At 49.7% G+C, this 27,500-nt stretch overlaps 1 protein-coding gene across 2 annotated transcripts in view; it reads right to left on the bottom strand.

Annotated features, from left to right (window-relative positions):
• LOC125046026 (transcriptional regulator ovo-like) overlaps nt 1-26,761 on the bottom strand; it is a 27,721-nt gene extending 960 nt beyond the window's left edge. Inside the window, exons 1-6 of one of the 2 annotated variants that reach the window (XM_047643619.1) lie at nt 25,924-26,761; nt 3,080-4,125; nt 2,775-2,924; nt 2,327-2,492; nt 2,018-2,197; nt 1-1,899 (exon numbers count right to left, since the gene is read on the bottom strand). The exon at nt 1-1,899 is cut by the window's left edge and continues 960 nt beyond it. In XM_047643619.1, the coding sequence (XP_047499575.1) occupies nt 1,604-1,899; nt 2,018-2,197; nt 2,327-2,492; nt 2,775-2,924; nt 3,080-4,125; nt 25,924-26,434 (2,349 nt within the window). In that variant the 5' untranslated portion in view covers nt 26,435-26,761 and the 3' untranslated portion in view covers nt 1-1,603. The remainder of the gene's footprint in view (nt 1,900-2,017; nt 2,198-2,326; nt 2,493-2,774; nt 2,925-3,079; nt 4,126-25,923) is intronic. The other variant, XM_047643620.1, reaches the window with a different exon arrangement.
• Nucleotides 26,762-27,500: the final 739 nt, after the last annotated feature.

Raw genomic sequence — 27,500 nt, 5'->3', positions numbered from 1 at the left:
AATATATATACGATTCAGGTTAAATTTTTCGTCACTCGTCACTCGGGAGCACAGCCCACCTAAGCATTTAAATTCTCTCTCTTTTATTTTCTCCGCGGAAGATAAGCTTGCGCCATATATATATATATATATAAAAAATACCACACTAAAAGATCACTATGTACACCTTATTTACACTTCAGACATTGTACTTCACCGGCAGAATCACCACAAGATCGAAAAATCACTTAAGGAAATGACTACAGACTACTATCACTCAACATTGCGACTGTCTACCATGGTGTGTGTCAACAGAGGGTCGCACCTTTGTTTTTTGTTTTATATAAATTTGCTACCAAGCTCTCTTTTTTTTTTCCAATTCCTTTTTTACGGCAACAAAATATCGCTAAAACCTAACCATTAACGGAGAGGAATGGGGGGGGGGGGGGTCATTGCCTACCGTCTTTGCGTTGGGAATCACAAAAGAAAACGTTCTGTACGATACTACGAAACGTTTTAAAAAAATCTTTTGTTTACGGAGATAGAGATTATTAGAGAAAGAGAGAGAGAATAATAATAATAATAATAATTATAGTAATAATTACCCTCTGACCATCGCAGCCCGGTTTGCTGGGAAGGGCCTCTGAGACTATTGAGGTAAATATCATTGGTAGGTATTTGCTTCATTACTGGAGGAGCACCATGTTCCACTAATGCCCATGGGTTAATCCGGAGATCAGTATCATGCTAAAAATGAGAGTATCGTTTTCTTTTCATCTTGTTTTTTTTCCTATCTATTATAAAATAGCGAAAAGTTTGCGAAAGGATGATATATACATACATATATATATATATATATATATATATATATATATATATATATCTTTTGTTCAAGTAAATAGAGGAAGTATAGCAATAAGAAGTCTATAGACATTGGCATGACTGCACGTTCTTGCAAGAAGGCGATGCAGCCTGACTGTCATTGGTTCAGCAATATCTTAAAATCTATATTGCAACGAATCCACATTAAACCTAGACACTTGTAGTGCCAAAAACTACCTCGTGTCTTATATTTATCCGCATATTCTGTTTCATACAGCCTACACGTAAACACCAAGGCTGATAAACTTGTATTATAGACACACACGTGAATCTAGAGAAAAGTTATGAACTTTCCATGATCAAATATATCTACATATGATTATTTAATAATGCCTTAAATGTTTTTGTCAAGCAGAATACAAAAATACGCACCACGCAGTAGCCAGCGAGGTATATTTGTTTAAAATCTCTCGAAAAAAAATCTGCTGGATATAAGGAAGAACTCGGGGTTCAAGCATCGCGTGATTAGTCTGCGCCCGAGGATCCAGTTCTCGGCAGATACCCAGCATCGACCGCGGCTCGCTCTGCAGGCCGGCGGTCGTCGGAGGCGCGCCAGAAGGCAGCGGTGTCCTTGGCTCGTGCGTCCTGCGTGGCTCGCGGCGCCGTGGTTCTCGCCTCTCAGGCTGGAGAAGAGCCACGGCTCCTTGCATCCCGAGGCCCCGGGAGGACAGCTGACTTTACAAGCATCTAACATAACGTTGCCTATCAACATCACACATTCTCTCTCGACCTAAGTTAGCGCCTATGTTTGACTCATGAGAAGCACGTTCGTGAAGTTGGAGTTGTTGAACTTGAAGTGCCTCTTATCGTAGAACTTGAGGAGGGCGGGGCTGTAGGGGTGGTTGTCCTTGAGGTGGAGGTAGTGGCACTCGGGCTCCCCGGTGGTGTGGCCGCACTCCTCGCACACGTAGACCTTAGAACGGCGCTCCTTGTAGGCGTAGCTGTGCTGCACGCCGTGGACCTTGAGGCAGTGGGACTCCAGGGAGCAGCGTTGGGTGAACGACTTCTCGCACAGGTTGCACTTGTAGGGCCGCACACCTGCAGCGGGGAGAAAGCAAAGCCGCGTTAGTCCCTTTTTCTTCGGGGGGAAAAGTTATTAGCAATCTCATTCTCAACATCTTTGTATGCTTCACTTGACTTGTTCTGAGCGACTTACCAGTGTGAGTTCTGGTGTGGCGTTTGAGATCGAAGGTGTCGTTGAAGCCTTTGCCGCAGAAGGTGCACAGGTAGCGCTTCACGTCCGAGTGACACTTCATGTGGCGGTTCAGGAGCCTCTGCAGGCTGAAGGTCTTCGAGCACACGCGGCACACGAACTTGCTGCTGTCGTCTTCAATAACTGGAAAAGATAGGAAGACAATGAATAAAAACAGGAGAAATGGTTGCGCGGTGATAATTCTAATCGCACGACTATGATTAATTAAAAAGCTTCAAAATGTTTGTCTCAGACGGTGGGACGCTTTTGTACCTGGCGGCGGCAGCTTCTCGTTGACATCCGGCCTCGGGGCGTCGGTCGGGGGCGCCAGCGGGTTCTTGATGCCGTGACCTCCGTTGACGAACTCGAGGGGCGTGTCCTCCGGAAGTCCCAGGCGTTGCTGCAATATGGACACTCGAACCTGAAGCGGCACTTCATGCTGGGGGAAGGGAGGAGGGGCAAAACCTCAATGGTGGAAATCCAAGAGACTCTTCTAAGTGAACGGTGACTAAGGTCATGAGTGACTATTTTTTTCTAGTTTTCATGAAGAAACAAGATAAGCAGAAAATTCTCTAAAGTGACTCTATAGAATAAACAGAAAGCGGTGCAGGTTTGGGGGCGGGGTGGGGGAGGGTAGCGTAGTATATAAAAAAAAAGAAACATATGACAGACGCCGCTGTACAACAGGTGTGGGCGGTGCGTGCAAAGAAGCGGGGCTTACCTGTATGTCATGCAGCGGCGGGGAGGAGGCGTCCATGATGGAACTGCCGCCGGGGGAAGGGCGGCTCGCGTAGTTGGTCTGGTACTGCGGCGACGTCGGCGAGCGCTCGTTCCAGCCGCTCTGGAGGTCCGTCGATGACACGAGCGGGACCTGAGGGGAGAGGGGAGGAAAGTGTCAGGAGGAACTTGCAGAAAAGTGGGGCGGAAGAGTCAGCTATGTGAGATAATGGCGCAGGAGTAAGCTCTGTTGCTTCCTTCCGATCACCATCTACGGTGAGGAGGAGGCACCACGAAGGGTGGCCTTACCTGCGTTTGCGTGGTGAGCGGCTCGTACGTCTGCGCCTCGGGAGGGGAGCGGAGGGTCGTCGTGGCTATGGTGAGGGGCGACGTGGCGCTGCTGAGGGGCGGGGACACGGGCAGCGGCGACGGGGAGGGCACTGGCACCGTGTACTGCGGCTGTGTCTGCGTCTGGGTCTGCATCTGCTGCTGCTGGAACTGAAGCTGCAATGACTGTTGGTGCTGTTGATGCTGGTGTTGCTGTAGCTGGTGCTGCTGTTGCTGGTGCTGGAGGTGCTGCAGGTGTTTCTCCCTGAAGTGTGAGGGCGCCGGGAAGGCGGGGGAGGTGTCGTTGGCGGTGAGGGGGATGCTGCGGCAGTGCTCGGGCAGGGAGTACACGTGCGGCTCCACGGGCGAGGGCAGAGGCGGAGGCTGGGAGGCGCTCTCTATGCTGGAGATGCCGGAGGGCATTTGGCCGCCGCCGCCGCCGCCGTCAGCGCCGCCGAGACCGTCCTTATCGCCGCCCAGGCCCAGAGACCCGAAGAAGGTGAGCGACGTCTGCGACGTGTCCATGTATCCGCCTCCGGAGCTGCTCCCGTGCTGGCTGGGGGGCGGGCCGCCGCCGCTGCCCTGGCCGCCGCCGTCCTCGGCGTTTGTGCACTCGCGGAGCCGCATGGAGGCCAGCACCGGCGGGAGGGACTGCGGCGAGATCGTTCTGGGGGACCGCGACCTGCGAGTCGTGAGGTCGTACGGAAGGGCGTGGTCGTCGTGGTAGCGTGACGGCCGGTGGTCGTACTCCATGGGGGACGGCGCGCGCTGGTGGCGCCGGACGTCGGAGAAGGGAGGGAGGCGCGGGGACACGGAGCGGCGGGGGACGTGGCAGTCCAGGGGCGTCTCCTGCGGGGGGCACAGCATGTCGGAGACGGGCATGGAGGGCGAGCGGGAGCGCCCCACGAGCGGCCTGGGGAGAATGCGGCTGATGGGCGGCAGCGTGCGGCGGGGCGCCTCCGCGGCCGGGTCCAGGCGGCCCGGGCTGGCGGCGCGCGCGTCCTCACGCCAGTAGCAGGGCTCGTCATCTGCAAGCACCAAGGGAAGGGCGTAAGATTACTTCTATAGACTTTTTTCTAGTTTCAAGAAGGTATCATTAATTATATATATATATATATATATATATAAAAATCTCCTAAAGAAGTATAAATTGTTAAGTAAAAGTGATTCCCGTGGAGGCACATCAGGTCGGACAAGCCTCAAGAATCCAAAGACAGGCTACACAAAGTAAACACAGCATACATTGAGACACATTTCGTTACCCAAGGTCCTCGAATTTCGATGCAACAACAAATAATTATCCTATTTGTTAAACAAAAAAACAAAAAAAAGATGCAAAGAATACTATAATCAGCAATATTACAGGATGATTAGCACCTGAACTTCACCTGCCTCTGGCTTATGCAGATTGACCCAACTTGACCTGACCTAAGATTTGTCCCTCGTCAGATTAACAGGTCACCGAGGCCCTTTATAAACCGATTAGACACACGTGTTCCAAGACGTTCTGGAATTTTGTTGTATAACGTAAGGTCATGAATTAGTTATCAAATAATCCTGGATGTTATCAAATGTTGGTTTTCAATGAAACAAAAATCAGATTCTGCTATTTCTACAGGCAGTATTTTATTCAGTGTTAACATAATACCAACATACGGATGCCTTTGAAATAATATCGAGAATAATTTTCAGCTTTCCCCTCCCATCCCCCTCCTTCTCCCCCCCCCTTGCCCTTTGCCTCGCGCTTTCCCCAAGGGATTGACCTAACACCTTTCCTGTGACCTTAGGTGAGGTTACTTCATTGTACAGCGCGGTGTCGGGGCGGGATTAGGAATGTAATAATGTAATTGTTGGAAATGAGAGAGAGAAAGAAAAGAAATGGCACACTCATAGCACCACACACACACACACACACACACACACACACACACACACACACACACACACACACACACACACACACACACATACCACGTAACTCTATCCATAATAACACGCACAGCATACTGTACCAAGTGTACCAAATGCCAAAGAGAAAAAAAAACAATTCTTTCCTCTTTTTCTCCTTCGTTATGCAAAAGGGCATTGTTTCCAACCTCGGGAAATGTCAGAATGAACAAGCCGAATCCACGACATTGTACCGGCCGGCCAGTGACGTAAGTGAAATTGTCGCACTCTTTAAAAATGGCGCCTGAAATTGACGAGACGCGACACCCTCGGCTTCCGGAAACGCCGAGACCCGGAGGAAAATGTCTTGTCGAGGGGGAGGAAAACGTATTGTCGAGGGGGAGGGAAATGTCTTGTCGAGGGGGAGGGAAATGTCTTGTCGAGGGGTAGGAAAACGTATTGTCGAGGGGGAGGGAAATGTCTTGTCGAGGGGTAGGAAAACGTATTGTCGAGGGGGAGGGAAATGTCTTGTCGAGGGGGAGGGAAATGTCTTGTCGAGGGGTAGGAAAATTGTCGCGAAATTGTCTCGTTCGTTCGACACGGGCGGCCGGGTTTCACAGGCGACGGACGCGGACGAGAGAGAAGGAGAGATAAGTGAGGGAGATTTAAAAAGGAGAGAGAGGGAGGAAGGGATGGAGGGAACGAGAGAGGGAAAGGGGAGAAGGAGAAAGGGAGAGAAGAGATAAAAGGAAAAGGCGATAGGGAGGGAAAGCGGGAAGGACGATAAGAGTAAGGAAGGGAAGGAGATACACAGATAGATAAATAGACAGACAGACAGAGAGAGAGAGAGAGAGAGAGAGAGAGAGAGAGAGAGAGAGAGAGAGAGAGAGAGAGAGAGAGAGAGACGATCAGCGTGACGGCGCCATCTGTGAGTAGCATCGGGACCTCCGCTATTCACTTCCGCGTCTCGCCGAGAGAGGAAGTGGCGAGGCGAGACAACCAAGCAAGTCTGCTGTTCTCTCTCCGCAATAGTTCCGTTTTGTTTTTGTTTTTTTGAGCTTTTTTCCGCCTCGATACACCCCAAAAAAAAAAAAAAATCCCTCCTTTTCTCCTTCCCATCCTTCGTGTTTCTATCTCCTCATTGCTCTTCGATCTTCTCTCTCTTTATTCTCTCCTTTTTCCCCATTCCTTCTTTCCTGGTTGTAGCAAGAGAGAGAGCAAAAAACGAGGCGTTGGGGTATGACTTCCGATAACGGGATGTCGTAGGGGGGAGGGGGGCAGGGGAGGAGGGGAGGAGGGAGAGGGAAGAGGAAAGAGGGATGAAGGAAGAGGGAAGGAAGGGGGATAGGGATGAGGGAAGAGGGAAGAAAGGGGAAAGGGGAGAGGGATGAGGGAAGAGGAATAGGGAGAGGGATGAGGGAAGAGGGAGAGGAAGGGGAATAGGGAAAGGTATGAGGGAAGAGGGAAGGAGAAAGGGGAGAGGGATGAGGGAAGAGGGAAGGAAGGGGAGGAAGGAGAGGAGAGAGAGAAGGAAGGGGAAGGATGAGGGAGAAGAACAATGAAAAGGGAGGAATGGGGAGGGAAGAGGAGAAAACAGATGTTGAAAGAGGAAGGGAGAAGAGTAAGAAGAGAGCGAGGGAGAGAAAGAAACGGAAGGAGAGGGAAAGGGAGGAAAAGGGTGAGGGGAAGGAAGGGGAAGGGTGAGGGGAAGGGAGGGGAAGAAGTAGTGTCTCAAGTGTTGTTTTACTCGTACTACAAGTTCGTCTGGCTTCATTCAACGCTAATACTTTGTTTGTCTTTCTCGCTTTACGTTGTGCGTGCACGTGTTTGTACTCTCGAAAATAAAAAAAACAAACAAACACATTCTTCCTTTTCTCGTTCCTTCAGTTTACTCTTTAAAGAACTTTATTTTTGAATTTCAAATCAGCGTTAAAGAAAGCTTACGTTTATTTTCTCTCTCACTCTTGCTATCCTGTAATGAAAGACTGCCTAGTCATTTGCATATTGCATGAATATTTGGCTGACGGCGAAAAGCGAAAGCAAGTAAAGTAGGACCAGTAGCGAGGAATTCCCCCCCCTCCCCCCCCGACATACATACAGAGGGTGGGGTGGGGGTGGGGGTGGGGTGGGGGGGTGAGGCAGTGGTCATGCACGATGGGCAACGAGCGTGATGGGGGGTCGTTGCAATGGGTGTGGTGCATGATAAATGACGTTTTATTTTTTTTTATTATTATTTTTTTTTTTGAGTGTCGGCTTATATAACACTCGTTTTATCGGAAATGACTCCCTTCTATCCCCCCCCCCCACCCCTCTTCCTATATTTCTAATCTACCTCCTACCTGTTTCTAATCCCTCCCTCCCCTCTCCCCCCCCCCCACCCTGACCCCGTCATCCTCTCCCCTCTCCCAACCCCTTTCCATTACACCTGCCCCCCCACCTCCCCCAGCCCCCACCCTCTACCCTTACCCCACCCCCACCCCCTTGCCCCTTATCCCCCCCCACCCCCCACCCTTGCCCCACCTCCCACTTAACTCAGGGTCACCACCGGCCTTTGGCAAATTTTTTTCACGGTTTTGCATAATAAAGGGTCTGACCGGAAGTTGCACATTGCAGACTGATTGCATATATTGCGCGTTCGCATTTGCTCTCGTCATGTCTTTCCTTCTGTATGTCGCTTTAATGTCGCTTTTGGCCCTTCTTGTTCTGTGGCGGGAATTTTCGAATTGAAATGCGGCTTCTATTGAATATGATGTTTACAGATTGTCCGATCTATTTATTTGTTTATATTTTTCATTCTTTTCATCTAATTTTACTTGTTCTCTCTTGTTCTAATATTTCATTATCTCTCTCTCTCTCTCTTGCCTTTCCTCTTTCTCTCTCTTCTACTACGTAACTCACGTCCACTCCCACCCCAGCGTCTCTCCACCATCATCACCACCATTTTCTCTAACAATCTCTACCTTTCTCCCTCTCTCTCTTTCTCTCTCTCTCTCGATTATCTCTCTCAATCTCTCTGTCTTTCTCCCTCCCTCCCTCCCTCCCTCCCTCCCTCTCTCTCTCGATTATCTCTCTGACTGCTTCTCATTATCAGAATCACCAGCACTTTGGGGGCAGCCGCTACGCATCGGCTCATTACAGCTGTCATGTTTAATTGCCTCCGAGAAAAAGATGTGTTATTATCATCACGGAAAGGGGGGCGGGGAGGAGGGTAGAGGGAGGGGGGGGGGAGGGAATGGAAGGAACGGGAAGGAGGGAGAGTTTGTAGAGGGAAAGGAGGAGAGAAAGAGGGAGAAAGAGAGGGAGAGAGATGGAGATGGATAGATAGATAGAGAGAGATAGAGAGTGAAAGTGAGAACAGAGATACAGACAGACGGACACGACAGGCCATCGGAAGCGGAGGAGCCAGCGAGAAGGATCCTCCCAGCCCCTCGCCATGCCCGTGAGCGCCGCCGACCAAGTGGCCATTTCACCCAACCCTCGGCCAACTTCGTCATAACTGCCGCCGAAGGAACCGACGAGCGCGGCGACGGAGGGCGGGAGGCGGCCGCGTTGCCGCTCTCCGGGATGGCCTTATCGCAGAACCGGTCATCAGCTCGGCAGCGTCATCATCCGGGCTCGTAGTATCGGCCGAGGCATTACTGATAATGGCTACACTACTGCTAGCCTGTCGCCTCCCTTACGGCCCTAAATCCCTTGCGACGCCAACGTATTTACGACCTAACGGACCCCTACATTTCTTCCATCAATTCTTCCCCTATCAAGATGCCAACACGCTCTGCCAACGTAAAGCCCCGCCTGCCACCACAAACCCGTAGCGGTGGCAGCAATACCGTAGGTTGTGGCGTGGCCTTGAACCCTCGGCGCTGATGACAGAGGCCTTGCTCGAACCGCCCTCGGTGAAGCATTGCCAAGGAGTGTTTGCCAAGAACCCGGACATCTGTTTGCTTTCGACTATGGAAATGGGTCTTCTCTCATCTATGCACCCTCATTCTTGTTTGTTTTTTCCTCCGTCCTCTTTTTTGAAAATCATTTTGTTTCCATAAAGTTCGTTTATATCACTACGCTCCCCCCCCTCCTCCTCCTCTACCAGCAGCAACGGCAACAAACAATGGCGCTGAGCGGATGTTTCTATTCAAAGGTTTATACGGACATCCTCTCATACAAGCATGACGCGTTTGGAGTAGTTGCCATTCCACATGTGTACAGCAGCACCCTGTTCACGGATTTCTCGCTTCTGTTTTGTTTTTGTTTCGCAAATCCGCGCTGAGCGTCTGGTTCGTTTTCGATAATTGCCGCCCTTAATGGGACACCAAATGCCGCCATATTGATACGCTCGTTATCCACTAGTTTTCAAACCTTTAATATACGTTAATTCACCCTGCTGTAAGGTCTTAAAGAATATATTTTAACGCATCCTTCTCGAATAAACACGCGCCTCTCGTAATAAATGATCAAGGTTTGTTATTACTCGGGTGATTATCTTAGCCAAGGTTATATAAACCGAGAGTCGGATTCTCAAGGCCCATTGTTATCGGCTTTGGTACCGAGTACTTGCATCATAAAACGTCTCATATTGGAATTTTAACGTGAAATGAAAAGTTGATATAATGCAAAAGATATATCGAAAATACCGGTTCCGATGTACGAAATATATATAAATCTTAGGTCGGTTGTGCACTGCACGGAGAAGGGAGAAAAAGAAAGTGTCCTTGGGTGATAGGCCTGTTTCCACTTCGTCTATTCGGATAAATATTCACGCGCGGATTGCCTTCCTATATTCCGGACTTATTTCGTCATTCACCGTTCAGGAACATTAATCTCCACGCGCCAATACCCTTTTTTCTATTTATTTCTTTTCTCCCTTTATCCAAAATGACTTTTTTTTTTCTTAATCCAGCGACGAGTATTTAAAGCACGAAATCTCACCCAAGCGTTGACATGCGCCGTGAGTCAGCAAAGTAAGGCATAAGAAGACTGTCGAGAAGCGCAATCGAATCCAAAGTCACGCCATCTTGTTCAACTATAGAGCGAATGAAATCAAATGTGGAAGGGAATCCAATCTACGCGCACCACGTTCTGCACATAAATCAGCGGGCGTGAACAGTTTCCACGAAGTGCGCGATGCTCTTTTGTCCGTAGTGCCGGATCCCTCCTTCCCCTTTGTGGAGCTGACACCCATAGAGCGACGTGTCAGATACGCTTCGATATCTCGGTCTCTGAAGGTTCTGATTCCTATTAAAGCCTATTTTGTCGTAAAAGGGAGGGGATAGGTCAGAAACTCGATGGAAGGATAGAGAGACTGATAGACAGATGAATCCATAAGTAAATAGACAGACAGATGATTAAAAACAATAATGAAAATCAAATCGTAAACCAAGTGCATAGTTTTGATCATTGAAATATGGGGCATCAGAATATGCTTTGCGGTGTCTGGAATAATGCTGTAAAAAATATATATATGCCCCGGTAACCGAGATTGGTACTTATCCTGCGTTGAAATCTCCATACAAAGATCACGTTCTTGTTCGCAATAGTAATAATAATAAACAAATAAATAAATCGCTCAAGAACATTACCCATTTGATTTTATTACACGAGGAAGAGGTCACGTACAGAATTCGCGAAGGCAGAAATAAAGAGGAAAAGTCTTCGTTTGGAGGTGAAAAGGACGTCATGGCAGCGGCAGCAACGGTTCTGGCCTTTTTTTGAAGTGCAGCTGGATCAACTGGAGCAGGAGGTGTTCGGGCCCGCGGCGGTTGTACCTGCTGCTGCAATGGCTTCCAGTGCAGCATTATATCCCTCATCAGCGTCGTTTGCTAACAGTATAAACCCTCTTGGCCGCGCGCTTTCGGAAGGCACTGGCTCGCCCTGAAGTCCCGACAGACAGAGTAGCCGTCTCGATGCAGAGCCAGACATTATCGTCCCCAGCTCTTCTTGCCATGGCGAGCCACCGCAAAAATGACCGCCGACGCCACCAGTAGTTTATGGTTGGCAGCAAAATACAAACAACAAACCAGCCGGCTCGCCATTGGAAACACTGTTACTGCTGGAAACTGCGTGGAATCACAAGAACACTGACTTCGGCCAAAAGCGCCCGAGGCATCCCGTGAAGGTCACCTTGGGAACACCTGAGTGAAACATTCTGCGTTTCCCGAGGAATTACGTTCGCCGGGGTTTCTTGAGGACGAATGCGACGCCTGGGATTATGTGTAGTTTGGGATCGTAGGTGGATTTTTCTTCGACGGGCTGATTGTATGGGTTAGATGGCGAGCAAATGATTTGAAATGAGGCGTTATGCGTCCGAAAAAACGCTAAAGAAATGTTAGGAACAGAAAACATTCATAAAGCGGAGCTAACGTACACGAAGAGGGCGAATCACCGCTGGGAAAAAGCAAAAGTATTCAGTCGCCGTCCCAAACGTTTCGACACATTGTGTAAAGGCAATGGCACTCCCACTATACTTCGCTCAGTATCTACTTGCAGAGTTAATCACGATCCAAGAACAAGGAACAGGTGGGAATGACCGACGTGTTCGTTCGCCGTGTGAATCATTCTGAATATCGTTCGTCTCCCCAACCTAAAGTTCCAATTTCTGTGTTCAGCGTCCCGTTTTACTGTGCAGTCATGCATTGGCTTTCCGTAGCTACACCTGCTGGGCTGCGATGCTACCGGTATTTGGGGAGGAAGCCGAACGTACGGTCTTTGCCTCAACCATCCTCATGATCCGTGCCTCATACCTCCTTCTCGACCACCTCATCGCACAACCCCCGCCCCCCCCCTCTGTCTCCCAACCGTCCAATTCATCCTCATAGAGCCCCGTCTATACACACCCTCACGCGCTTCAAGCCTTTGACACGCATCCTCATGAATTGCAAGCCCTCATACATTGTGCCTCCGCCTCACGCACGGCACACACGGTCTGTTCATGCATTTCCTCATCTACATCGCGGTCCCCTCATGCATGTGTGATGACACGTTGGCACCGTTAAGCCCGGGTGGTCGAGGGGGAGGGACACGGTGGAAACCATTGCCCTTGGGGTTAGTTCTTCTATGCTTTTTATTCGCGTTTTCATCTTTAGTATATCCAGCTCTATAATTCCTTTTTGTTAATATGTTTATGATTATCACAATAAAATGGGGCGGGGGGGAGGGTGTAGGTTATAACCCATCCCCTTCTTCGTCTCTACCCCCCCCCCCCCCGCTCTAAAATGAAGTAAAAACGCCGCAGAAAGGAAAATAAAAATTAAAAAAGGAAAAGTTCTTGCCCTACTAATTAACCGCGCTTTTGGAGGAACTTACGGCTTACGTGATCGCGGGTGGGGTTGGGTGGGGGGGATAAGGAGGAGGGGCGGGGGTGGAGGATGGGGGGGGGGTGGAGGGGAAGGGGAAGAGACGTTAGCGAGGAAGAGGGAAAAAAAACGAAAAATAGGAAGACGTTTGCGGTCGGTCTCAACGGAAAAAGCGCAGGTGGTGGAAAGGCAGGTTCGCGGTTGGCAATAGCAATAGCATGCAATGGAGTAATGGAGCAGAGTAGGAAACGTCCGTTTTTACGATCATCATCATAATTATTTAGCTATTGTTTACGATAACTTTCGTTTTCACAATTCGGATCGCTGGGCTGTCGACGCGGAGTGACAAACACTGCAGGACTGCAAAGATCCTGGGTAGATAGATAGACGGAGAGAGAGAGAGAGAGAGAGAGAGAGAGAGAGAGAGAGAGAGAGAGAGAGATAGAGAGAGAGAGAGAGAGAGAGAGAGAGAGAGAGAGAGAGAGAGAGAGAGAGAGAGAGAGAGAGAGAGAGCACAGGAGCCGCCCCTCAGAACGTGCCCCTCAGGAGCCGAGCCTTCCCGAGCGCCGACCCTCTCCAGAAAATCCTCCAAGTCAGGAAGCGACAACGCCGAGCGCCGCCCAGCGATACCTAACAGGAAGTATACCCTAACGGAAGCGCCGGAAGCCCCCCCCCCCCCCCCCCCCATGTACAATTATGCCGTCATGCGCCCGGCGGAAACCCTGATGACCGCCGAGACATATTGCAGGTATTCAGGGCCGACTTGTGTGTGCCCCGGAGGTGACGTGCCGTGGCGAGGGAATAATACAAAAAAAAAAAAAAAGTGTTAAAAAAGAAATTAAAAGTAAGGGGGAGGAAGATAGCTAGGAAGAGTAAAAAGAAAAAGAAAAAAAAAAGGAAGGAAGAAAGTGGAATTTGGAGTATTTTCTCCTGAAATCGTTTCCTAAAATTTCTGATCAGGTATGAGGAAAAAAAAAAAAGCTATCCCAGGAATAATGAAATGATTATCCATGCCACAAGAACAAAAATAACAACAACAACAACAGCAACTAACCCACGACGCCTTCAAAACTAACCAAGACTTCCTCCCGCACCAACGCCCGGCGAAGAGGGCGCAGTAGACGGCCCAGTGGGAGCGCCCCAGAAGGGTTTGGGAGGACGCCAAGAGGCGGTCCCGGCGGCGTGGCTCATCATTAACCCATATCCGCGGGTCCTGCGTCTTTATCTGTGTTGCTGACGGTGCTCTGTTATTCGGGCAAGCAGGCAAGAGGGGTTCGCGCGAGTGCAAATGGCTTCTGTTTGCATTAGACGAGGCAGGCGCGTGGGCTTGGCTCGGCTGGAGGCCCGAGGGGGAGGGAGGGAGAGTAGGAAGGAGGAGGAGAAGGAAAAGAAGAAGGGAAAAAATGGAAGATAAAGAGTGAGGGGAGGAGGAGGAGGAGGAGTGAAATGAAGGGGGAGAAGAATCGGAGTGAATCAGAGACCGAAGTCGAGGAGCAGCGCGGGCGTGAGTCCAAGAGGTCGAGGTCAAGCTTGGCAGGTGCCAGGCGGAGGCTGTGGTCGGCTGGGCATGACGACAACATCACAAGTATTTATACGAGGGTGTTTCCCGGGTATTCCTTGTAAGACGACGCGTGCGGGTGGAGACTACCTTCTTCAAGTATAAAGGCGTTAATTACTCACTCAGAGCGAGGCTATGTCATTAACAGTATGCAAGGAAAGCCTTTAAGCTGTCTCTGGGTAAGTAATCACTTATGTTAATCCTGTAACTCTATAGCCTCGTTGCAACATATCCTTCAGAGCTATTTTACGAAGGCAGAGGATTTACATTCCGTGAGAACAGTACGAGATACGGGCACCAACGTCCCACAGGATCCCATTTGAATACATCTCCATATAGAGAGCCAAAGGACTGTAAAAAGTATCCTACGTGGCACACCTCTCGACGGTAGGATTACGCATTCGACGTCCAGCCCCATCCTTGACTCCTGGACCCAAGAGGCGTGGGCTTGTAGGGGTCGCTTTGCCGCTTTAGGGCGCGTTGTTCGGGATGCGGGGGTCAAAAAGTCATTTTTGGGGGGAAGGTGGGGGGAGCTAATGAGAAAATTTGAATATCTATTTATGATTTTACATGAATGAGCGATAACGACCTCTACCATTTAATGAATTCACCAGCGCTGGATAATGCGGATCCTGGTTATTGTACAGCGCGACATTTCATTCCTATTGTTGTTTTATTAAACGCACTTGAGCCCGGACGATAATATAAAATTATAATAATATAGAGAGACGGAGTTGCGTTATAACTGCAAGTCGAGTCAAGGGCAGCGCAGGACGAACTTCCGCGAGCGAGAACTGTTCACCGCTAGTTCCTGTTTAGTTCCGTGTGTTGGGCCGCCATAGTGCGCATGAATTTCCTGCTCTGCTCTTTTTTGGACGGATGTGACAACAATGCGAGATAATAAAAATCTGCGGCTGAAAGGGACAGAAATGTATCATTGTAGACCGCTAAAGTCACGCAAAGTCACATCGGTCTGTAGGTAAATGGATGGACGCAGGTACGGCAGCGGGAACTGGCACACACCTGCGGAAATGTTATCCGCGGGGATGTTTGTGATTATGTTGATGGTACGTCCCGTGCAGAACGCCGTCTGCAGGAGCGTCCATGACCTAGCTTTTGCTCGACATGAGAGAGGCGGCCTCATATATCTATATATAGAGAAAGAGAGATTGTTTGCATGTAGAGGATGATATATATATATATGTAATACATATGTAATATATATGTAATATATATGTAATATATATGTAATATATATATATATATATATATATATATATATATATATGGTATGATTTTAGCTTCTGTAAGATAATAATGCAACTTGCAATCCTTGTGTGATTAACATAACATTCTTGTATGTCTTGCAATGGATACCTCCGAGAAGCTGAAACAGCAATCATGACACCACTTTTGTACCACGATCCTGCGGCCACATGCAACATAAGTTCACACCCTTGAATCCACACGCAACATGCTCCGCACTCCTATACCCGCGTTCCACAGAGACGAGACTCCTATGTCGCAATACAAACCTGTTACACATGGCAAGTTGCCTAACCGTTTTCTTTGCGGAATCTCATTCTTACATCCTGATGTATACCTGCGCCCTCTCGCATTCCACCCTTAAGAGAACTGTACTCGCCGTCCTCCGTAACCCTACGTTCGAGACGCCCAGTACCCGGCAGAAGCCACCGCAGAGATAACAAAAGGAGCAACATGTTAGAGCACGGATCGGCCATCGAGAGCGCGAGGGATGGGTGCGCCTCTGGGTCACATGCCCGCCCTGGCCTTGGCAATGAAAATGACGCAGTAGAGCATCGGGTGCTGCCCTTCTCGGCATCTAAAAGGGCAGCCAACACACTCTTTCGGACCAAAAGACCGAAGGACCACACGGGACGTCGCATGTATCACTTTCTGACGTGCTGTCGAACCATCAACAGCGCCGCATAAGATCACGATGCCTTGTTTTCAGGGTCAAAAGGATCCCGACGGACTATCAAGAAGGCGCCATCTTCATAACGGTGAGGGGAGGAGGCCGGCGAGCTGGAGGGAGAGAGGGAGGGAGAGAAGGAGGGAGAGAGGGAGGGAAAGAAGGGTGAAGAAATGGGTCGGTGAGGGAAGAAATGAGGGAATGGATGGGTGAAGGAGAGGGAAGGAGGGAAGGAAGGAGAGGAGAGGAAAGAAGGGACGAATGGCAGCGTGGATGATGGTGATTGTGGTGAACGATTGCGGGGGAGACTTTGATGGCTGTGGTAATGACTGCGGATGGTGACGGCGATGATTCATGGTGGTGCTGAAGATGATGACGGCGTTGATGGGAAAGCCGGTGATGAAACTGATGTGACATCAAGATAACTTCGTTAATGGCATAGTGATTATGATGACAGTATAATGATAACGGTGAGAGTCCAATAAAACAGAAAACATCGCATCTGGGAGAACAAAACACCAATAAGACGATGGGAAACCAAGCCCAAGATCCCCGAGTTACTCAACGCGCCGAAGACGCCGGGGACTTCGCCTTCTGGAAGTGGAAACTCCCCCCCCAAAAAAAAAACAAAGGTGTGATGACGACGAGGGCGAGCGAAGGCGGAGAGGAAGCAGGATGAAGCAGAACAGCTGTTGCGGTTAGAGAACGTCTGTCTATCTGCCTGGCTGTCTATCTGTCTGTCTTCCGTGAGTGACCCTGAATGCTCACTCCCTTTCCCGGCCCTCCCAAGGCCCAAAGGAACAAATGACAAAGCCCTCTTGCCCTCAACTTCACGGCTGAAGGAGTAGGAGACGACGGCGTTCCTCGCACTCCTGACGAAGGGCGGACGGAGGGCGAAGGGGAGATTCTGGGTGCAAGTCATACTCAAGTTGGGCGGTGCGGAATTTTTTTCTTCTTTTTTTCTTTCCTTTTCTTTCTTTTTCAGTCGCTTTTAAGGGATTTTGGCATTATAGAGTGTGAGGGAGAGGTTTTCGGCAGGAGGCGAGTTAAACGTCGCTAAGTGGCTTTGTCTCTTTCTATCATCTTTCATCTATACATATGTAAATGTGTAAGTGTTCCAGTGTGGATGTGCATATACCACATCTACATACATACTTATATACAGATACATACATACACACACACAAACCTTATACATATATATATGTAGATATATATATGTATGTGCGTATATGTGTATATATATGTATATATATAATATACATATATGTATATATATCATATATACAGAATTACACATATATACATTCATATATGTGTATATATATGCATATGTGTGTGCGTGTGTGTGTGTGTGCACGAACACACAAACACTAAATTTGCATTCTAGCTAATATTCTCTCGCGGTTGTGTCCGTACCGCTCATAATTGCGTCAAAATGAAGCCTTCAAGCTTTCAGAGAAAAATGAACGCTGTACCAGAGCCCGCTAGAGCCTGCCATCGTGACGCAAGCTGAAATGGCCCTTGTGCCGGAGCGCCTTAGCGTCCATCCAATGGGAGGAAGGTGTTGAGGCGTCGGAGCGTTCCAGTTCGTTCCACATGAGGAACTCTGGAAGTCTGGAAGGTCCCTACCCTCCAGGACTCTTCGGGTTGCCGCCTAGGGATTTAACGCGAGGATTTCCACCATCTGTCTCGGGCGGGCGCGGTGTGCTGGCTAGCTTGCTATTATCTTATTGTTGTGGGGAAACTAACGATCTGCGGTGCCGAGGTATCCTTGCTCGCCGAGGGAAGTGGTACTTTGATATACATAAGAATAAAAGGATTGAGTTTAAAGAAAAAAAAAAGAGAAAAAAAGGTAGAGGAAGAAGAAATGAGATGTAAAAATCAAGACAAAACAATAGCTCAGCAACCCAACCGAAGTATACAAGTCAAAATTCCCTCTCCCTCTCCCTCTCTCTTTCTTCCCTCCTTCGATCCCTCCCTCCCTCCTTCGCCTGCGCCTCTTTCGTAAGCATTATGCCTGGCTGACAAATACGGAAACTTCATTTACTCTCGCGCCGAGCCTGACTGGCCTTCGGGCGTCGCCGGGGGGAGCTCGGCCGCCGCCTGTAGTAACTGTGACATTGAGACTGTTCGTTGCACTTCTGCTCTGGGCAATTATAGTCAAGGTTGCCCCGTCCGGTCGCTAGGGGGCGAGAGGCCGTTAACAGTGGCCGTTAACAGGACTGTGTTTTTATTGGTGGCCTTAACAAAAGGCTTAGGGAATCGTTCTTTATTGCGGCTCGCTCGTTAACGTGGCGGCGGAACTGGCTTGGCGTGGCTGCTCGCAAGTGAAATGAGTCTTGGGGTTGGGAGCTGCCTGCGCCTTGATGCTGGAGGAATTGGCTGAATTGTGGTAATGATGATGATGATGATGATGACGATGATGATGTTGGTGGTGGTGGAGATAGCACTAATGCCTATATTAATATCAACAACACATATCAACATTAACATCAACTGTAGCAATCGTAACAACAGTAACAGCAATAATAACAATATTACCAACAATAATAATAAAAAGAGAATTAACACCACACTCTATGAGGTGTGCGTGGGTTAGGCCATACATAACCACGAACACAAGGCGGGTGTTTGTGTAGTAAGTGGGGGAGGGGGGGTTAGGGAGGGGGAAGGAGGGTGGTGGTGGTAGAGGTTACCCGCACCTGCATCCCTCCCTCCCTCCCTCCCCTTGTACCAAATTATGAGGGCGGGGTTCGTGATAGTGAGAGTAGTGAGAGTGATAATGAGCGCAGGACAATGAGTGAGAGTGAGGGATTACGATCTTCCGGCGGGCGAGTGAGATTGGCTTTGAATTGGGCGATTAAGATAGTCTAAGGGGGGTTTAAGGAAGATGGGGAAGGCATAAAACTTGATAGGGGTAACCTGAACCTTGCGATTCTCAAGTGATAACAACAGCAAAGTCTTCCTTCCCCGCCACAGGAGGACCATCAGACACACACTCGGACCGTTAATGATCAGTCTCCTTAAAGGTGTTCAACCCCGTCTCCACCAACCACCTGGGCGGCAAGTGGTTCACCTGATGACGACGTAAGTTCGCCATTGTCCCATTGCTTCCCTCACCCCCCCCCCTCCTCCACCCCCGTCTTCTTTGCATATACTAAGCATCGACGGATGAATCGATTCAAGTTTCGGCTCTCAAATATTCGAAACGATTCAATTTAGTTTTTAGTCCGTTTTTTGCCTTTATTTTTGGAGGCGGGGAGGGCGAAGGTGTGCCAGTCCAATCGCCGGTTCCCCCGCAGTGCATACTAACCTGCAATGATACATGCCTGGCCGCCCACGCCGTCGCCGTGCTCTGCCTTCGTGCCACGCCGCAGATATGGCCAACTCCGGCGGCTTCTCTTCTCCTCCATGGCCCACGTGTGGACCTCGGCTTAAAAAAGGGTTTCGGCGCTCGTAAGGCCGGCGGAACGTTGTACCACCAAGCCATTTTCGCCCTAACAGTTATGGCGCGGGGGATGCCTGGCCTTGGCCTTGCCTAGAATGTTGAAACTCAGCTGAGCCTTGGTGCACGACCCTCCGAATGGGGGCTGGGGGTGGGGCGGGCTGGGGTTAGGGGTGAAGGGGAGGGTGTGGCCGCCCATAAACATTCGGCAGATTCTACTAAAGGAACAAACCGGCAACGAGAGGAAAACGCGGAGAGACAGGTCATGTGGAAGTTATAAATCCTGTGGAAATATGTATAACTCTTTAATGCATTTTGGAAATCCGTTTCACGTCGCAACTCGTTCATTTCCCTTAGTGTATGCAAGGAGGTTTGCCTCACGGGAGAGATAAATGCGATCTGCCTTGCTACCTGTCGACCGCTTCTCCAACCCCAGCGTCAATACAATGATCCATGAGACCACAAAGACCCACTAAATGTTGCTAGGTGGCTTCGATCACCCCCACAATTACTGGCATAAAAGCCCACATTGTATTCCACCTGCGAGTATCCTGCGCCTCCTCCTTCTCTCCCCCCCTCACCCCCCTCACCCCCGCCTAGCGTTCATTCACCGTTACTCCCAGCCTTGAAGAACAGTGTTGCCAAGTTTGGCCCGTCGCGGAGGCTTTGTTCGCGTTTCCATCCCCGTCCGGGACGCAAATTGTTCGAAAATGAAAGGGGAGATGAGAGATAAAATTCCAATTAACGTTTGGGAGTCGTTTGAGATCCGAATGGTCGTAGGTAACAGCTCCATTTAGGTAAAACCTCCGTCGGTATTGGGAGGGCTGATTCTGCCCACCGGGTGGTGCACCAAGGACAACACTCGCCCGCGGTCATGGCAGTCTTACGGTCCCGTCACGTTTCTCAACACTTGATCATCTCTCCAGTTTAGTGCCGTCGCTTTGGCTTTTGTCACGCTCAACCTAGGATACACCGCAACAAGGATAATGGATAATAAGGATGTCCTTACTGGGGTAAGATACTTTTGCGGCCGACTGTACCAGCACGAGGTAACGTCAGGTAACTAATCAGTATTCTGGCCACGATGGATCCACCAGGCCACCACGGCAGCTTTGGCGGGTGCCGGCCCACATCCACAGGATATTAAACTATTGTTTCTTGGCCGTCACATATAATTGGTCTGCGTTTAACCGCATTTTATCACAATGAACGGTAGAATGGACACATTTGTGCTAAAGAGCCCCCATATCCCCTTTAAAAACGCGACGGGACAAGAATGGCTGTAGGTTAGTAAGGAGGGACAGTAAGCAAACCGTTCCCTGGCTGTGATGCCCAGAGCATACGTAATGAGCGAGTTTCAGAGTGATTGGTGGATTCCCACATGTTTTGAGCTTACGGCTGCGTGGCAAAGGGTAATTGGAGCACGAACGTAATGCCATGCAAACCAAACGAAACCGAGGGAATTCGGTGCATTTTTTCGAAACGGTTGTCGGCAATCCTTCGCAAAGAGTTCAGTATTTATTCAAGAGCATACTACATCTTCCATGAGGTTAGGCCTTTCCCTCTCATTAAGGGCACATAATGAAGCTTATCCCTTGAATAAATAAATAAAAAACAGGTTGAGTTTAAAACCTTAATGAGTGGGAGGACAGCCACACACGGCAAGAGAATGCAACGAAGATTCAGGTTCTCTCGCTTCTGAATAAGGGCACGGGCTCCTCCAACATCCCCCGAGGAACCAGGGCTATCAGGCGACGTCCTGCTGTCCCTAGGGAGCAACGGAACGAGATCCTCGCATCCTTAGGGGCAATGGACGGAGGAACCCGCGCCCGAATGGGGCAATGGATCAAGATCGTACTGGTTTGTCGGGCACTGGATCGGGGTCCTGCCCAGCTGAGGGGCAATGGACCGACTCCTGCCAGCGCGAGGGACACGGGGCTCAGGTCTTCGGGGAATCGGGAGCAATGATCCTCGTGGGTCTCCAGAGAGGATTCTAGTGTCTCCTTGAAAGGATTCTTCCACAGCGGGAAGAGAGAGAGTTCGCTCTACACTGCGAAGGGTCGTCGCAGCGTGTCAGGTGGAGGAGGTGGGGGGTTAGGGGTGGGGGAGGGGAAGAGGGGAGAGTAGACAACAGGAAAGGCTGGGAAGGGGGGGGGGAGGAGGTTGTGTGCGTGCGCGCGCGTACCTGGCGGGGTGACGTTACCAAGGTTACTCGGTGTAGGGGGACGAGGGAGGAGGTGCAGAGGGGGACACTTTCTCACTCTCTAAATGAAAGTGACTTATTGAAGCTCAGCGCGTACCTGGACAGAGTGACTCATGCGTGCGGCAACACACCAGTGGGTCTGCGGTGGCGACGTTATTAAAGGAAACTCCGCGATTAGGTGTATAAATAAAAATACCATTTTTTTCTGCAGCTAATTACCTGATTCTAAACAAGATAACCTTTCAAGTAATAATCCACCGAAAAAAAGGAACAGTAGATATCGAATATCACAAACCGTAACAAGCTGACAGCCATGGCTTGTTGACCCGCTTTCAGTGTAATTCGAGACAGCGAAGGCAGAGGAGGACAGTTATCCTAGAACATTGGCAGCCATCCAAAGAGCCCAGTAATTATCATACAAAGCAGACAGTTAACCAAGGATAGTCATGTTATGAGAATCGGCAGGGTGTGATGAATAGGAATGACAGAAGTACTGTGCAAAGAGACAAGAAGTACATTCTTTTACGAAATATCTGGGCTAGGGAGAGAGAGAGAGAGAGAGAGAGAGAGAGAGAGAGAGAGAGAGAGAGAGAGAGAGAGAGAGAGAGAGATAGAGAGAGAGAGAGAGAGGTTATTCCTAATATCTCAGTCACGTTTTTCCTTGATGAGAAGATTTAGAAATTACCGAAGGGCAGGGCATCGGGAGCACCATTTTTAAGCCTAGGTGAGTAAGTGAAGGTTCTATAACGCCACCTACGCCGCCTGGGGACTGGGCCTCGCCCCTGAAAGGTTCATCCGAGGCCGCTCTGAAACCCGCAGGAGCAAAAGGGCAGGGAGGCAGGGAAGGCCAGGGAGGGGAGAGGATGGGCAGGGGAAGGATGGGTAGGGGGGGAGGGGGTGAACTGTCAGGTGACCCAAACAAAATTTTTTTAAGGTGAGGAAATTGAGCATGTGGTAGCCCGACCTTTGCTATTTGGTAACGTCAGCCTTCAGCGCGAAGAGGTGGAGCTCGGAGAAGAAAAGTTCCGCGGTGATTGGTTGAGACACAAGGAGTCATCATCAGCTGACATTTGAACAGTAGTGGATAGCCATACGGTGACCTTACAGAATATAAGTGACATAACGTGTGCGATAGCCTTATTTACAGCATGGCGAAGAAATACTTTGACAGCGTAATTATCCAAATGAATCTTTCTCTCTTACTGTCCTTTTTAACCCCCCGAAGAAACAGAAAGGCATAAAAAGGGGGGAGGGAGACGACCCGCAATGCCCATAGAGCCAAAGAGGCTCCCGACTGATTAGCATTCAGCTCGAGGTGGCAACCTGAGCCTACGTGACGCTCTCCGACGGCCACGCCTCCCAACGTTCCCACGAAGGACGCCTAACAGGTCTTTTCCAGACAGGACAGCCTATATCCTCCTCGGTGTCAAGGTATGTTCTCACCATGACAGGTATATTATTCGATGCAGACCGGGAGAGGCTGGCGCCAAAGAGGGGAGGAATGGGAGGGAGGGAAGGAGGGAGGAAAGGGAGGGAGCGATGAGGAGCGAAGAGGAGAATTAGACCAGAGGGTGATAGGAAGCAAGGGTAGGTAAGCACAATGCAGTTATCCCAGCCTCCGGTCAGACCCAGGATCTGCCCCCCTCCTGAGCGAGTCGGAGAAGGGGGGGGGGGGGTGAGAAGGAGGCAGGGAGGGGGTGCCACGCCATTCCCTCCTGCCTCCCTCCGCCCCGACCTGTGGCAGCCTTCCGACGCTATGTGGTCGTGACGTCATGGCCCCATTCTTTATCCAGCTGGCTTTTATCGGACGAAGGTGCTGGGTCGTTCTGCCGTCTGGATAAGGTTTCAGGATTTCCCAATCTACCCGTCTTTCACGTCTGGGTCTTGGGATAAATTAAAAAAATATATATACGGCAGATTTGTATACCTTTTATACTGTCGCCGGAATGAATGACAAATAATTACGATATCATATTTTACTTCTAAAGATTTAAAGGCATCAGAACAACATCACGCTAGAAGGTTCGACTCCTCGATGATGATGATGATGATGATGATGATGATGATGATGATGATGATGATGATGATGATGATGATGATGATGATGATGATGATGACGCCACGAGAAGGAGGAGGAGGAAAGATAATAATAATAAAAAGAACAAGAAGACAAAGAAGAAGAAGGAACAGGAGGAGGAGGACCTCCCGCCCGAGAAAGGTATAAAAGGAGGGCACCGTCGGAGATCGGCCAGATACGCTTGTTGTTTTTTGATATGCGCTGTATGTCAAGGGCAAAAAAGTAAGGCAAAAAGGTTCCTCTTTACAGGCCGTCTTGTCTCTCTTGTTAGAAAGTTAGAAGCGACCCTGTGCGAAGGCCAGGTAACTGTTGTGCCTGCGCGCCTGTCCATTGGAGCAACGCTCTCGGCCGCGCCCGCAACCCGCGTGATGCTTGCTCTCCGACGCGATAAGATTTGACTGATAAAGGCCCTGAGGGAGACGGCGAACGAACGCCCTCGCCGTGGACAGAAGGCACGGGGCTGCGTCGCAATGCGCGTTCTTGCCCTCTTGGCCCCGTGCTTTTTCGGAAATGAATAAATTATTTCATTTGTAGATATATACACATACACGCGCGCGCGCACGAACACACACACACATATGTATATATATACATATATACATATATATGTATATATATATGTGTTTATATATATACGTATGTGTGTATATATATATATATATATATATATATATATATATATAAATAAATATATATGCACATACACATAATACACACACACACACACACACACACACACACACACACACACACACACACACACACACACACACACACACACACACACACACACGCACACACACACACATATATGCAAAGAGGTGTAGATTAACTTCCACACATTTTTCCTCGTGCTCGTAAAGCCGCGATTTGCTCGTCACCGATCTAGATAGTTTCTTCTTTCAACCTTGTCTAACCATTGGAGGCGAGCAGAGGGACTCGCTCACCTTCCATATCTTTTCGGGCTTTCGCCGTCGCGAATCTGGGGCTAAAACGCCTCCCCTGCGGCCAAACCTTTCGTTCTTTGGACCAAACGAAGCCCCAAATGACACGGATCGAGGCGTCATGCACAGCCTTCTTGAGACCCTTCGGATGACCGCCACCAGCCAGCCCATGACCGAAAGCTAAAGAGGTTCGTCCGATCGCTGTGATGTGACCTTGCGAGTGTCTTTCCGGGGGAGAGAAACGGTAACAATGTGCGAGTATGTATGTGCGTCTGTGTAAGTGGGTGTATGTGTATGTGCGCGTGTGTACTTCACCCAGTAGACTTGCAAGGTTTTTGATTAGGAGGAAATTTCTGCCGGACGCCGTGAGGGCTGTGCTCTCATTTTCGACCCATTAGGGTTGTAATTAATAATCGAATGACGGCCAGTATGAATAGTGACAGGGCGGCATGAGAGCCTCGACATGACACAAGAATGCTTTCACTAGTCCCACTAACTGCTCTTCTGACAACAGCATACCTAAAAACATCAGTCACACATATGACTTTTCTAGTTCCTTGTGCCACGAGAAGAGGAAATGCGGGGAGTTTATTTTCAGCTCGGGAGATGCATTGGGAAGTGGTCATCATGGACTCAACAACCTGGACTACCTTACATAAGAAGCCTAGCGAACCGCCCAACCGTGTCGGCTCCATCATATAATTTGTAGTTGACATAAGTTTTGAGAAAACTTGTCGTACCAGTGGCGTCTCCGTCCACTGCGGAGGCGAAGGAGGGCGCCCTTGGTCTCCCTCCTCCTTCCACCAGGGGACGTCCATGGAGCGGATAACTACGCATCCCGAAGGGCCACGTCTCCTTCCAACCTGTCCGCTGGACCGTTGACTCGCCATGCCAAAGATAACCCCAAGTCTATAAACCCTGGACCCATTGGTAAGATCTGGGCACCGAGGAACCTGTTTGAGTCCATATAGGATCCAGCACCCAATGCTCCTTTCCAAACATCTTTTCTAAAGTCCCGTTGGGAGTACCTGTACGGCCAGGGTCAACAAGTCGCCGACAGGACTGTGGCGCAACCACTTCCTACTTCCCCTAACGATGCCTTTTGCGTTATGTTTTCGCTTTCCTTCTGATCCTAAGGATCTTGATGTTATAAAGTACTCTCTTGTGATGTTTTGATGTTGTGGTTGCTGTCTCGTGTTTTCAAGAAGGCAGCAAAAGGCATACATTTACATCTACCGGCTATTATGTTTAGGTAACAAACAGCTAATGTGATGAAACACTTTCAGGAAATTCAGACTATCAGGCAACATTCATGAGTTGACAGGAAAACACGCAAAAAGAAGGCCAACCAGTATGCTTCAACACTTGCAAGGAATATAAGACAAGCCGCAAACATTTAAAATTCACCCGAATCCCAGACTAATCTAAAAGGAGAAAGAAGAGACGGAGATGCATCGTATAAACTGGTCACGTTCCGGCGTTCTTACCTCTGTCCCGGATGGTGAGTGAGAGCGGCTGATCCTCGGGGTGCTCCTCCAGCAGGTGCGGAGACGTATACCGTGAGGGACTTCTGGGACTCGTTGGGCGCCTCTCGCGGGACCTGTCTCCCAGCCGGAGGTCGAGGGAGCAGTTGTCCTGCTCCAGGTCAAGGGGGCTTTCTCGTGACAGGTCGAGCCGGCCGTCGCGTGAGATGTCGTGTCGGCTCTCTCGTGACAAGTTCAGTCTGTCCTCCCGCACCAGGTCGAGGCGGCTCTCTCGCGCGAGGTCGAGGGGCTGGGAGACGCTCTCCTTCCGCGGTGGCGGGGAGGACGTGTCCATGTGAAATATCCTGGGCAGCGACCTGTCCCTCCGCATATCCAGGGAGGAGGACGAGTCCCTGAAGCTGCTGACATCGTTGCGGCCACGATCGTCTTCGAGCGCCGCGCCCGCCTTCTGCGCCTCAAGGAGCCTCGTCTGCTGTTCCTGCAGGCGCTCCTTGATCAAGAAAATCTTCGGCATCTTGAGAACACTTTATTTGCACTATACGAACAATATTTGGCGTCTTCAGAAGAGTTTCTTTTCTTTTCAGGTCTGTTCTATTTACTGCATTTCAGCTGTTTGAGTCATCACTGTACTCTTGGGCACTTCAGCACAATATTCAAGGTTTAAGCACCACAAAACAGCGTTGAAGACACGACCCGAAGGTGGGAAGTGGCGGCTACGAGCGACAACACAGCACCTGCCGCCGGTATCGTAGCCCAGTCAGTGTCGACTAGCCAGGTGCGCTGGCCTCGGAGACTTGTACGCTACGCAAGTAGTGAGCCGCAAGTAGTGAGTGTAGTGAAAGTGTCCGTTCGCTCACAGCACTCGTCTACCGCGCATGCGCTGGCGTGCCTGACAGCTCTACCTGCTTAGTCTTTTAGTTATACTACACAAATATGGGTTAATTGTATAAACTCTATAACGTACATATAACGACTTGTATGAGATTTGCGCAAATATTTATAATAGTCATATTAGGAGACCGTTTAACTAACAAAAATAACTTTTTAAAAACCTAATCGACAACTCCCTTCACATAACTGTCCTGTGGGGAGCCAAACAAATGTATTGTTATTTTTTCTGCACACAGATGGTACGCTAACTGGCCCGGGTATGTAATTCAGCATAGGCCCCGATAGGCGATCAAAATACACGTGCAATAAACCACTAAAAATAGGAACGCACGTGCCAGGACCGAAGCACGTGGCGGTACCTGGCACCTCCGCGCGAGACCCGTTCCTCCCCCAACCCCGCCATTACACCTTCCTCACCCCCCCCCCACCACCTTCTCCCCCTCCTCCTCCACCTTTGCTCCCCCCCCAACTCCTTCCTCCCCCGCACCCCTCACACCCCCCACCTCCCCCCCACCCACGTTTTAGATCCTGTCGTTAGTGATCAAGCTGAGAAATATTTCCTTTTGCGCTCACCAGGCTTCCTCAGCGGCGGGGGGACCTTTTAATTCCGTGATTTCTGGGAATGTGATGCCTCCTCTGAGGGCGGAGGGGGCGGAGGGGGCGGAGGGGGCGGAGGGGGCGGAGGGGGC

Source organism: Penaeus chinensis, chromosome 38 (assembly GCF_019202785.1).
Source record: "Penaeus chinensis breed Huanghai No. 1 chromosome 38, ASM1920278v2, whole genome shotgun sequence".
Taxonomy (NCBI): Eukaryota; Metazoa; Arthropoda; class Malacostraca; order Decapoda; family Penaeidae; genus Penaeus; species Penaeus chinensis.
This window is presented reverse-complemented; position numbering and strand designations above follow the sequence as displayed.